Source organism: Anomaloglossus baeobatrachus, chromosome 4 (assembly GCF_048569485.1).
Source record: "Anomaloglossus baeobatrachus isolate aAnoBae1 chromosome 4, aAnoBae1.hap1, whole genome shotgun sequence".
Taxonomy (NCBI): Eukaryota; Metazoa; Chordata; class Amphibia; order Anura; family Aromobatidae; genus Anomaloglossus; species Anomaloglossus baeobatrachus.
Genome location: NC_134356.1, coordinates 348,069,690 through 348,083,602, shown reverse-complemented (window position 1 = coordinate 348,083,602; position 13,913 = coordinate 348,069,690). Strand labels below are relative to the sequence as shown.

Genomic DNA, 13,913 nt, shown 5'->3' with positions numbered 1-13,913 from the left:
TTCTGAGCCCTGTAGTGTGCCCAAACAGTTGATTTCCACCACATACAAGATATCAACAAACTCAGGAGAAATTGCGCAATAAATTTCATGGTGATTTTTTTCCTGTTACCCTTGTGAAAAAAAAAGCTACCTGGTTGAAGTAACAATTTTGTGGTAAAATTTTATTTTTTTATTTTCATGGCTCAACGTTATAAACTTCTGTAAAGCACCTGGGGGTTCAGGGTACTCACCAAACATCAAGATAAATTCCTTGAGGGGCCTAGTTTCCAATATGGGGTCACTTGTGGTGTTTTTTTGCTGTTTACGTACCTTAGGGGTCCTCCAAATGCGACATGGTGCCTGCAATCTTTTTCAGCCAAATTTCCTTTCCAAAATTCAAATATTGCTCCTTCCGTTCCAAGCCCTCCCATTTCTCCAAACAAAGGTTTCAGACCACAAGTGAGGTATCACCGCGCTCATAAAAAAGTGGGTAACAAACATTGGGGTCAAATTTTTGGAATTACCTCTTGAAAAAGTGAAAAAATTGATGCTAAAGCAACATTTTTGAGAAAAAAATGAAAATTTTCAATGTGACAACGTAACGTTATCAAAATCTGTGAAGTACCTGTGGATCCAAAATGCTCACTATACCCCTAGATAGAAGCCTTAAGGGGTCTAGTTTCCAAAATGGTGTCACTTGTAAGGGGTTTCTGCTGTTTAGGTACCTTAGCGGACATGTAATTGCAACATGGTGCCCGCAATCTATTTCAGCCAAATTTGCTTTCCAAAATTCAAATATTGCTCCTTCTGTTCCGAGCCCTCCCATTTGTCCAAACAAAGGTTTCTGACCACATGTGGGGTATTGGCGCGTTCATAAGAAAGTGGGTAACAAGTTTTGGGGTTCATTTTGTTGTGTTATTTCTTCTAAAAGTGAATAAATTTGGGGTAGAGCAACATTTTAGGTAAAATTTTATTTTTTGCTTTTTTTCATTCCACTTTGCTTTAGTTCCTGTGAAGCACCTGAAGGGTTAATAAACTTCTTGGATGTGGTTTTGAGTACTTTGAGGGGTGCTGTTTTGAGAATGGTGTCACTTTTAGGTATTTTCTGTCACTTAGGCCTCTCAAAGTCACTTCAAATGTGATGTGGTCCCTAAAAAAATGGTTTTGTGAATTTTGTTGAAAAAATGGGAAATTGCAGATGAACTTTGACCCCTTCTAACTTCCTAACCCCAAAACATTTTGTTTCAGAAATTGCGCTAATGTAAAGTAGACATGTGGGAAATGTTATTTATTAACTGTTTTGTGTGACATAACTCTCTGGGTTAAGGGCATAAAAATTAAAAGTTTGAAAATTGCAAAATTTTCAAAATTTTCATCAAATTTCCGATTTTTTCACAAATAAAAGCAAAAAATATCGTTCTAAATTTATAACTATCATGAAGTACAATATGTCACGAAAAAACAATGTCAGAATCATTGGGATCCGTTGAAGCGTTCCAGAGTTATGACCTCATAAAGTGACACTGGTCAGAATTGCAAAAAATGGCCTGGGCATTAAGTACAAAACTGGCTTCGTCCTAAAGGGGTTAATGGCGAAACATTTGTGCGTTTTACCACGTTTTGGTTCGTTTTTGTCCTGGTGTTTTTTTTTTGTTTTTAACATTGTCAATAGCAAATTGCAGAGAAAAACACAGGGACCTGCATAAAAGTCACATGCTGCTTCTTTTTGCTACAAAAAAAACGCAGCAAAACCTGTAAAGAAAAAAAGAAGCAACGTGCGCACAGCATTTCAGTACTGCATGAAGTTTATGAACACAAACTGCACCAATTCTGCACCCAAAACCGCAGCAAATCGGCAGCAAAATCGCAGTGTGCGCACAGGGCCTTAGTTAGTCCCTTACTTAGGACTTAAAATATTTATTTACTTACCGTATTTTTCAGACTATAAGACATACTTTTTTCCCCCCCAAATGTTGGGGGAAAGTGGGGGGTGCGTCTCAGGCTATGTGCGCACGTTGCGTACAGTCACTGCAGAAATTTCTGCAGCGATCTGAAGAGCACATGTGCGCTTTAAATCGCTGCAGAAATGTCCGTAGTGAAAAAAAAAAAGCCGATTCCATGCGCTCTGCCTGCAGCTCCTGCCATAGAGCAGGAGCTGCCGGCAAAGCGCAGGAAAGAAGTGACATGTCATTTCTTAGAACGCAGCGCTTCGGCAGTAGCCGAAGCGCTGCGCTCTAAAACGCCACGTGCGCACGGCCCCTGCAGAATCTCCATAGACTGTGCAGGGGACGCAGGACGCATGCAGTTACGCTGCGCTACAAAGCGCAGCGTAACTGCATGTATTTACGCAACGTGCGCACATAGCCTTATAGTCTGAATGTAGGGCTGCGGGGAATGAGGGTCATCGGGGGCACAAGCAGGCTGCAGCAGCACCTACCGTGACCACGTGGGCCCGCTCATTTCATATGCACGCCCATCCTCCCGCCCATCCTCCCTCAGCGCTGAAGCTGGCGCTGACAGGTGGGCAAGGTGATGGGCGGGGGATGCGCGCTTACTAAACAGCTGGCCGCATGATCACCCCTGGCAACTACAGCCTGGAGTGATCATGTGCAGCTGTATTCACTGCTCCCAGCGCATCCTCATCAGTGCGGGGAGCAGTGAATCAGTACACTCACCGGTTACTTCCCTGCAATACCGCGATCTCCTCCTGTCTGTGCCAGCAGCTCTGTGTGGAGCTGGCCATGATCCCTGTAGCATCGCGATCTCCTTTCTGTGCCGGCAGCGCGGCTGCGTGTGGACACGTGCGCACAGTGATGACATCATTGCTGTGAGCACCGCTAGTCTCCACACAGCCGCGCCGCTGGCACAGACAGGAGGACATCGGGATGCTGCAGGGATCGTGGCCGGCTCCACACAGCGCTGCCGGCACAGACAGGAGGAGGAGTGATGCTACATGGAGCGAGGAAAGGCGAGTATAAACGTATATTTATTATTTTTTGTGTGCCACAGGATGCAGGACACATAGCAGGATGGGGGCATATGAGCAGGATGGGGGCATATGAGCAGGATGATGGCGTATATAGCAGGATGCTGGCGTATATAGCAGGATGCTGGCGTATATAGCAGGATGCTGACGTATATAGCAGGATGATGGCGTATATAGCAGGATGATGGCGTATATAGCAGGATGATGGCGTATATAGCAGGATGATGGCGTATATAGCAGGATGATGGCGTATATAGCAGGATGATGGCGTATATAGCAGGATGATGGCGTATATAGCAGGATGATGGCGTATATAACAGGATGGGGGTATATAGCAGGATTCGGCCATATGCCAGGATGGGGATATATAGCAGGACAGGATGCGGCCACATGCCAGGATGGGGTATATAGCATGATAAGGCCATATACCAGGATGAGGTATATAGCAGGATGGGGCTATACCAGGATGAGGGACATATATACACACAAGGCAGGAGGATCATTACCAGAATGGGGTAACTTAGTAGAGAATTTGGGGACATTACTCCCATAATAGTGTCAGCAGCAGATCCTCGCCCCATAACAGTGTGTCATGACCACATTTTTTGCTTAAAATTTTATTTTGCTATTTTCCTTCTCTAAAACCAGGGTGCGTCTTATGGTCCTGTGCGTCTTCTAGTCCGAAAAATACGGTACATAAATACTCTGTATTGTAATGTACTGCAGAGACCTGTCACTGTATGTTTTACTCTACTTATGGCTAACAAGCTACCATAACTGGTAGACTATTACAAATTGTGCAGTATCGATAGGGTTAAGCATCTAGATGCAGCTGTCACTATAGGCAAAGGCATCTAGGAAATGAAAATGCCACGAGCAGTACCAACAGTGATAGTCACCGATGCAGGAGGGTGTACAACACCCTACTGCACTGGCTGAAAGCCACTTTCTGATCTTCTCAGCACCGAAAAAGCAGGCTAAATCAGCATGTTTCACTGTGTCTGGTCTGTCTGTAAAAGTTTATATAGGGTTGGGATCCTTATAAAAAGAAAAAAAGCAGCAATATTTACCAATGGAATCCACCAATGTTCTGGCAATCTCAATTAAGACTGGAAGTGACTGACGTAGCTTCAGAGGCTAAGTGACTGGCTGTCGGAACATAACTTCTGGTGTGATATCGTCCATTTACCACTCAACAGACTGGTGCAGTCAGTGTCATGAGCTGTCAGGTGGTTTGCACTGGAAACGACAACTTCCCAAAATCCAATGAAGACCATCGGAGATACAATTTTGGAACAGTAGGGAAATCTACTACTAAGTATTGCGTCTCTCTTTCTTTGAAGGGGTATGTGCGACTTTTAGATTGATGGCTTAGCCTTAGGATAGGTCATCAATATCTGATCGGCAGGGTGCCTGGTGTTGCACCCTCATCAATCAACTATTCCACAACTTAGGATATCTGGCCACCGTTGGCAATGGGAAAAAGCTGACTGGTGGGGGTGCTGGGTGTCACACCCCCACCAATCAGATACTGATGACCTAATCCTAATGATAGCAATAAATATAAAAGCCTCTGACAATTCCTTTAAAGATCCTCTACTTCTGTAAACTTTTCAAAAGTAACAGAAGACCACTAATTTGATAAGTTGCTTTGCATTGCAGAAAAAATGTATATGGGAGAATGCAATCTGAAATAGGGGAATGATCTTAGTAAGAGAAAGGAAGGCGTTCTTTTCTTCGTTGTTTTGGGCTTCATTTGTATTTCTTCTAAAAAGTTCCGATTTTTTGGTGAAAAATAAATGAAGCAAGATGTAGCAATCTGTATTCTTAAGATGTCCAATATAAATAAATGATCTAATCTAAAATGTCTAGGCCTGCAATTGGAAACGTTGGAATCAGCTGTTTGCTACAGTCGTCCATCTTTGAATGTTCTAATATTTATAACATGCTTGGAGTGAAGATTTTATTTCTACACCGAATCATGGCAGTAATTATCCTATGGTTGTCTATAATCAGATGTTAAAATGTCTATTTGAATTTTCAGCAGATAAATAAAATGAATGACCCCATTTAGTAACAGACAAAACAAAAATTTACTCAAGCAATAAAGAATCAGACTTGAAAGTCAACTCAAAAATATGGCAGAATACTATGGAAGTGTAAATCATCGTCACGTAAAATAGAAATTAAAGTTGCCACTGAAACTGGACTATGAAAACATACAAACATTTCCTTTCTGTGCTTACTTGGTGTTGAAATACATTAATGTAAAAAGTAGAGTAGTGGGTGAATGGGCACCCAATTGCTTACAGTCCCACAACATTTCTTCTGAAATGCAGCTGGATATTACATAACCTGTGGAGGAGAAATAAATAAATCACTAACATACTAAAGTCTAATAGCAATAAAAAAGCAGCCATAAAATAAACCTACCAAATGGATTCACCCGAGGGCAATATCCCTTAAGCACTTCATGCAGTTTTTCCAGAAATTTTGAATAGTAAAGGTCAGCAAACATGTTATCAATCCTATTGTTGTCAAACATATGCTAGAAACAGAATAAAAAAATCATTATTCTTTTATAAGCTTAAAATTAACAACTTTAAAATTCCAACCAAAGTATATCTTACAATTTAGAGAGAACCTGTTAGCATGATTTTGTAATGAAAAGACATGACTGTAATGGCGCTGTAAGGCCAAGGTCACACGACCGTAGATTCTCTCATCTGAGGGAATCCGTCCAGTTATGCTAATGACGACAGTATGATCACACTCTGATCAAATATTGATCCAAGCGTCAGCATAGTGTGATCAGATTCCCTCAGATGAAGTAATCGAAGCATGCTGTAAGAAGATGGAGAACAAATTATCTTCATCTTCCTCATTGTGTGGGTCTACAGAAAATGAACTGCATTCGGATGACTTCTGAGTGCAGTCTGATGTTTTCCATGCACCTATAGACTTGAATGGGTGAGTGTCATCCAATCTGAGCATCAAATTTGCAGCATACTGAGAATTTTTTTTCTCATTACTAGAAATGGGCAAACCTATTGTCTATGTACGGATCCTGATCACGGACTTCTCAGACAAGTCCATATTACTGTTTCAGCCACCCAGATTATTAAAAAAAAAAAAAAAGTTAAAATAAACACTAAAACAGGAGAATTATATTTACAGAGTCTCCAGCACTGCAGGTCCGCTCGTACATATTCACTGCTTCCTCCGCCCTCGCTCTGTGACAGCGCCTGTGATTTGTTGCAATCAGACTGCTGGCATCTGATTGCTTGTGGAGCGTAAAAATAAATAACTGGAGAAAAAATGGCATAGGGTCCCCCATAGATAAAAGCAGACAGCTACAGGCTGCAGCCCCCAGCTGTGTGGTGTATCTTAGCGGTATCAAAATACAAGGGACTCTTTTTTCTTTTTTTTTTAATTAAATTAAGGGAACAAAGAAACACATGCAGTCCCCTCCAATTTTGATACACAGCCAAGATAAAGCTGACAGCTGGAGGCTGATATTTTTAGGCTGGGGAGAGCCCAATAACCATAGGCCTGCCCAGCCTGAGAGTAGCAGCCGCCCCAAAATTGTCACATCCATTAGATGCAAGAATTCTGGCGCTTTACCCAGCTCTTCCCGATTGCCTTGATGTGACGGAAATCAAGGTAACATAAGGGATTAATGACCACTGTGATTTCTCAAAAAAAAACAGAAAAAGACAAAACAGCGGTCATCAAGCCCTAGATTAGAAATGGGTAGCGGTCTGAGATCCCTAACCCTGTAAGTAGAAAGAAACACACAAAAACAGAGAAAAATGATTTAAAAAAACAAAAATAATCTTCAGTTTTGTAACCCCCAAAACACTCCTGCAGGTCCAACGTGATCCACATAAGTTCCCACGACAATCCCAGATCTGCTACATTCGAGGTCACAGCACAGTCACATTAGGAAATGCTCACTGTGGTCGTCGGGGGCACACTAGCTTAGCTGCAGCTGTGACGTCACTGAGTTCACCTAATGTGACAGCTGGAGGTTCTCACGGTACCCCAGTTGTGACTTCAGTCTAACTGGATTAGGCAATGTGTACACATTGAGTATATAGGTGCAGACATTTCTGCACCAAATCTGCAATGTGCACACATTACCTAATCCAGTAATCCAGCATTGAGTTCAATTACCGGTAACCAGCTGTGACCTCAGGTGAACTGACTTGAGGTGAACTCAGTGACTTCATCTCAGGTGAAGTAATTGAATTCAATGCCGAAATTAACGGATTATTCAATGTGTGCATATTGAATATTTGAGTGCAGACATTTCTGCACCAAATATGGAGTTTCTGGCAAACAAAAGCACCAAAAACGCATGCGTTTTGATGCATTATTTTTTGCCAAGAAATGTAGATATTGTGCAGATATTGTGAACCAAATCTGCATCTCCTGCCAATAAAACACAAAAAATGCATTTTTTTGGTGTGTTTCTGCCAGGAGATACTCAACGTACACATGTAGCCTAAGCCGGTAATACGGCAATGAGTTCACGTCCAATGAGTTCAAAGAGTTCACCTGAAGTGAGTTCATCGAATGTGTGTGAGGTCATAACTAGGGTAATATGGGAACCTCCAGCTATGACCTCAGGTGAACTCCGTGACATTACTGCTAATGGCTGTGGTTCAGTCAGTGTGCGCCTAACGGCCGCAGTGAGCGGTCACGTTTTCTAATGTGACTGCGCACTGCGACATCAGGATGTAGCATAGACTGGATCGTGGGACCTCATGGTTTACGTCAGACCTACAGGGATGTTTGCGGGGTTAATAAATTGGAGAAATAGGGTATTTTTTTAAATAAAGAATTTTTCGGTATGTTTTGTCTTATTTCTTTTTACCTACACAACTAGCAATGGGGTGGTCTCAGACCCTTACCCATTACTAATCTAGGACTTGATGACAACTGTTTTTTTTTACAAATCACAGAGGTCATTAACCCTTTACATTACCCCGATTGCCACCGCACCAGGGCAAATCGGGAAGAGTTGGGTAAAGCGACGGAATTATCACATCTAATGGATGCGACAATTCTGAAGTGGCTGCAGACTGCTATTCTTAGGCTGGGGGGGCAATAACCATGGGCCTTCCCAGCTTGAGAATACCAGCCTACAGCTGTTTCGCTTTGTCTCGGCTGCTTATCAAATTGGGGGTGTGGGGGTGGTCTTGGGAGATCCGCATGCCGGTTTTGAATTTTTTATTTATTTTAAAAAGCTGCATGGGATCCCTCGTATGTTGCCACACAGCCAAGATAGGGCACACAGCTGGGGACTGCAGCATGTAGGCTGTCAGCTTTATATGCGTATCAAAATACGGGGAACCCTGAGCCTTTCCCTTATTTTTACAGTTCCACAACCTATCACAGAAGCCGGAAGTTTGAATGCAGCTAATCACAAACAGTGGTACGCTGGCAATCTGTCTACAAACAATCACAGACGCTGTCAGAGAGGGTGGGCAGGGGAAGCAGTGAAAATGCATGAGAGCTAATGTGCAAATTGGGAAGCAGTGTGTCATCCGCACAGGAGACTCGGTAAGTATAAAATTCTCATGTTTTGCAGCCCCCTAGCCTTTACTAGCACCATTTTACAGCGTACAAATTCAGGTCCCCATAGACTTATATGAGGTTCGGCATCTGGGCTCATGTTCGGGTTCAAAATCCCATTCTTTTTAAATACAATGGGAAACACAAGCCTGTGGGTACATGTCCTGCCATTCGGAGGCTCGACAATAAGTGAAAAAAATGTTGCCTTCCCTTTTCATCGGACACTTGGAAACTCCATTAAATACTAATAGCAAAAGGAGATCGACCCAATAGAAAAGAAAAAGTGTTGAACCAAAAAAAACAAAAAAAATAGAACAAATAGGAACCAACAGGACCTCAGCCTGGTGACAAAATGTAGATTTTTGGCACTCACAATAGAATCTGTTTCTCGTTTGTCTTTATTGGGAGAACCATTGAAAGTCTGCTGATACTACTATTACATAGAATAAAAATATTGGCGGTCAGTTCATTGTGGATACAAAACCATGGGACGTCCCAAAGCTGTCCTTGGGGTGGGAAAAAGAATAAAAGAAAAATAAAAAACAATATTCTGCTAGCATCACAGAACTTACTAGTAAGGCTAAAGAGAAGGCCTGGGCCACAGCTGCCTGTAAAATCTTCCAACCTAAACTTGCATCTGCTGAAGCAAAGATGTGGACCCTGTGCTTTTAAAATGTATGAACTGATGCTCAGGTAGCCACTTTACAGAGTTGCAGAACCAAAGCCTGATGACAGACTGCTCAGGAACACCCACGCGCCCTGATGGAAAAAGGTAGCACCTTATTCTTTGATCTATAAGCCTGAATAATAGCTGGCCTGAGCAAGCATGCAATAGCCACTTTTGAGGTGGCTTGACACCTATGATGCCAGTTTTGCAGGACAAATAAAAAAAATTAGATTGTCTAAATTGGGAGGTGGCCTAAAAGTAGTGTCAACGCTAGTAAGGACGACACCACCATAGGGTTAATAGGAAACGTGCCACCACCCATATGCACAGAAGCAAAAAACAGAATTTATAATGGGTATATGGGGCACAAATGCAAAACGTGAAAAGGTGTTATTTGTACACACTTTAAAACACAATTAAAAAGGAGGAGACTCAAAAAAAAGAAAAGTCCCTCCATAATACAGCATGGATACACCATGAGACCTCAGATGTTGGTATATAACGCATGAACAGGCTGACAAAAACCATTAGTTTGCACTATACATAATCAAAAATACAATCCGGCAGTCCTATCTGGTGCAAAATACAGAAAGCCTACTGATAATTACCAGAGTAGCATGAATCAGAGGTGGTGTAACCGCCCACACGCCCCACGCGTTACGCCACCATGAGTGGCTTCCTCAGGGGTATACTGACATTTACCTGAGGTAAGACATATATATACACAACTTCTGTTAATGCCAGACTACTTACACCTGTGTGTGGAGTTGCAAGCTGGGATGCATCTAGTCACATTGTGACTCCATATTGTGCTGTGAATGCTGCTGGGGTTTGTGTTCCACAGTGGAACGCATAGCTCCGCCCACGTGACCGGAAATGACCTCCGCACTCCCAGAAGTCTAAGCAGTGCATTCTCCCAGAAGCACAGCACTGGCAATAGTGGTCATGTGACCGAAAGTGATGCTGTATGCCCACCCCCCAATTCAATTGAATGCAGGGAAAACAGCAGCAGCACTATTATTATTATTATTATTATTGTTTATTTATAGAGCACCATTGATTCCATGGTGCTGTACATGAGGGGGTTACATACAGAATACATGTACACGTTACAATAGACAGACTAGCACAGGGGGAAGAGGGCCCTGCCCTTGCGGGCTTACATCCTAAAGGATTTTGGGGAGGAGACAGTAGGTGGGGTGTAGGTGGGGCGGCAGCTCCGCACGGTGGTGGGGCGGCAGCTCCGCACGGTGGTGGGGCGGCAGCTCCGCACGGTGGTGGGGCGGCAGCTCCGCACGGTGGTGGGGCGGCAGCTCCGCACGGTGGTGGGGCGGCAGCTCCGCACGGTGGTGGGGCGGCAGCTCCGCACGGTGGTGGGGCGGCAGCTCCGCACGGTGGTGGGGCGGCAGCTCCGCACGGTGGTGGGGCGGCAGCTCCGCACGGTGGTGGGGCGGCAGCTCCGCACGGTGGTGGGGCGGCATTTTCCATACAAATGTGCAGGGAAATGTATAAAAAAATGAACGATGTGCACATTAAAAAATGAGCTCCTTTATAATAGAGTATGTCAAACATGTCTGAACAACATAGTAAAGGCAGCAATTATGAGGGGCAATTGGAATAGTGAGAAATATTACATACATTACAAATTTGTACATAATTATGCATATGACAATACTTGATTATAACAAAACAAGGAGAGTAGTGGAACAGCAAGACGGAAACCGCAGAGATATATGACCTAATATGCATCTCATGTATACTCCCTACAGTATTTAACCCCTTATGGTGTACTCCAATTTACTAATTCACCCTTTATAAATGACCTGTAAAAGAGTAAATTCTCATTAATCCCATTGGGCAAAACAGAATCCAACCGAAAAATCCACCAGGATTCGGACCTGAATAATGCTGGAATGGGAGTACCTCACCTGATATTACCAAGGACCCTATCGAGACCTACTATAGACATACCCCCAAGTTTATTATTATGATGATTTAGGAAATGGTTTGCAACCGTGGAAATAGTTTTTCCTTGTTTAAGATGTTTTGACGCCAGAGCTATGTCCGAAAAATGTTTCTGAATACGATGTCGCAATTCCTGCGTGGTCTGACCAACGTACACAAACTGACACGGACAAATAAGAGCATATATCACATTGTGAGATTTGCAATTGGTATAATGGCGTAATTGGTATGTTTTTTGATCTCGAGTGTTCGTGAAGCTGGAGGTTGGAGTCATGAATTGGCAAATGGAGCATTGACCAAAGGGATAAGAACCTACTTGAATAAGTCCTCTACCCAATTTGGTTGTTGGCCGTGTAAAATGACTACTACATAAATGATCTTTAAGATTGGCAGCCCTTCTGGCTGTCAACAAAGACTTAAGGGTACTTTACACGCTGCGACCTCGCTAGCGATCTCGTTAGCGATGTGAAATTCTACATCGCAAGTGCGATCTTTTGAGATCGCACATGAGTAAAATAACCTATGTGCGATCTCAAAAGATCGCACTTGCGATCTAGAATTTTACATCACTAACGAGATCGCTAGTGAGGTCGCAGCGTGGAAAGTACCCTTTAGAGGATACTATTTGTATAAGATTAGAATCAGATAGCAAAAATGTCCCAATTTTTCTTTAATATTTGATGAATCTCCGACCATTGAAAGTGGTGATCAATCTTGGAAAGGTGAATACTGAATCTCTTTGTTTAGGTTTCAGAAGGGTACTCCGATCTGTATGTGATGCTTTCTGGAGGGCCCGATTGATCACTTTGCATTGAGTATACCCGTGAGGAAGCCACTCATGGTGGCGTAACGCGTGGGGCGTGTGGGCGGTTACACCACCTCTGATTCATGCTACTCTGGTAATTATCAGTAGGCTTTCTGTATTTTGCAACAGATAGGACTGCCGGATTGTATTTTTTGATTATGTATAGTGCAAACTAATGGTTTTTGTCAGCCTGTTCATGCTTTATATACCAACATCTGAGGTCTCATGGTGTATCCATGCTGTATTATGGAGAAACTTTTCTTTTTTTTTTGAGTCTCCTCCTTTTTAATTGTGTTTTAAAGTGTGTACACATAACACCTTTTCACGTTTTGCATATGACTGCTTTGACTCTGTTTTTTTAGATTGGTACATTTAGTGAAGCTGTGCCCCATATACCCATTATAAATTCTGTTTTTTGCTAAAAGTAGTGTCACATGGCCCTAACAATATCCAGACTGCAGTCTTTTCTCCATGGGGTGAGTTGGAGAAAAGCAAAACAAAGGCAAAACAATGTCTTCATTAAGACGAAAGGTCGAACCAAGCTTTGGAAGGAAAGTGGGAATCTGCCTCAGCAATACCTTATTGTGATGAAGAAAAAGGAAGGGAGCATGGCAAGAAAGAGCAGCTAGTTCGAAACACTTTATAAAGGAAAGTCACTTTATAGGACAGTAGAAGTACTGAAACCTCCCTGATGGGCTTAACAGGGGGATACTGAAGAGATTACAAAATCAGGTTAAGATTCCAAGGCTCAAGAGGTATCCGATAAGGAGGCTTAATATGTGCCACTCCCTGGAGAAAAGTCTGATCTGTAGATCCCTTGACAGGTTCTCCTGAAACAAGATGGCCAAGGCAGAAACCTGAACCTTAAGAGGGCCAAGCACTAACTCTGATTCCAACCCAGACTGCAGAAACGACAGAACTAATGGCAAAGAAAATACTATTGGAGAACTCACAAAAGTGAAAATATGCTCTCCATGTGTGATGATAAATACAACACGATGAAGGTTTACATGCTTTGATCATAGTTTGAATGACTGCATCCAAGAGACTTGACCTCCTTAAAATCTCAGCTTCAACAGTCATGCTGTTAAATTGAGTGACTGGAAATTGTGATGGAAGAACAGACCCTGGGACAAAAGATCCTGGTGATAGCAACTTACCAAGGTCAAGCTGGAGCTACTGAAATGACTGGAATCCCCCTCTACTCTGATTTTCTTGAGAAGTCTGGGAAGAAGAGGTAGAGGTGGAAAGAGGTTTGACAGCAAGAACTGGGACTAAGGGATTGCCACTGCATTGGCCCCTGCTGCCTTAGGGTCTTGCAAAAAATGTTGGTACCTTGAGGTTTAGCCTGGAAGTCATTAGATCGCTATCTAGAGTGCCCTAATGTTCACAGATCTGCCTGAACACCTCTGCATGAAGAGCCCATTCCTCTGGATCTATCCGCTGGTGAAAGTCTGCTGCCCTTTAGTTGCCTTGGTAATGCGAACCTGTGAATTGCTGAGATCAAGGGCACCTTGTCTTCTGCCCAATCCAAGATCTTGGATTCCTCATCCATGGATGACTGACTCCTTGACCCTGCTTTATGGTTGATATATGCTACCGCTTTGGCCTTGCTCGACTGAATCCTTATTGGCAAACCTAGAAGTCACTGTGGTAAATAGAGCACAGGCCGATGAATTGCCGGAGCTCTAGAATATTGATTGGGAGAAGACTCTCCTGATTGATCCAAGTTCCCTGGGCTGAAAAATGACAAAACTGCTCTCCAACGTGTGAAACTGGCATTCATAGTCAGAACCTGCCACTGAATGGGCTGAAAGGAGTGATCCAGAGTCAGCAAGGGTGAGGTCAATCACGTTCTGATGGACTGGCCGCAACTGAGAGAAAGACGAATCAACAGATCCGGTGACTGCAACAACCTGTTCCAACAAGCC

The 13,913-nt window shown here is 43.1% G+C and overlaps 1 protein-coding gene across 2 annotated transcripts in view; it reads right to left on the bottom strand.

Moving 5' to 3' along the window:
* Window positions 1-13,913, bottom strand: part of LOC142303590 (transcriptional regulator QRICH1-like) — a 126,518-nt gene that overhangs the window by 16,663 nt on the left and 95,942 nt on the right. For both annotated transcript variants that reach the window (XM_075345095.1, XM_075345096.1), the window contains exons 6-7: window positions 5,399-5,513; window positions 5,212-5,320 (exon numbers count right to left, since the gene is read on the bottom strand). In XM_075345095.1, the coding sequence (XP_075201210.1) occupies window positions 5,212-5,320; window positions 5,399-5,513 (224 nt within the window). The remainder of the gene's footprint in view (window positions 1-5,211; window positions 5,321-5,398; window positions 5,514-13,913) is intronic.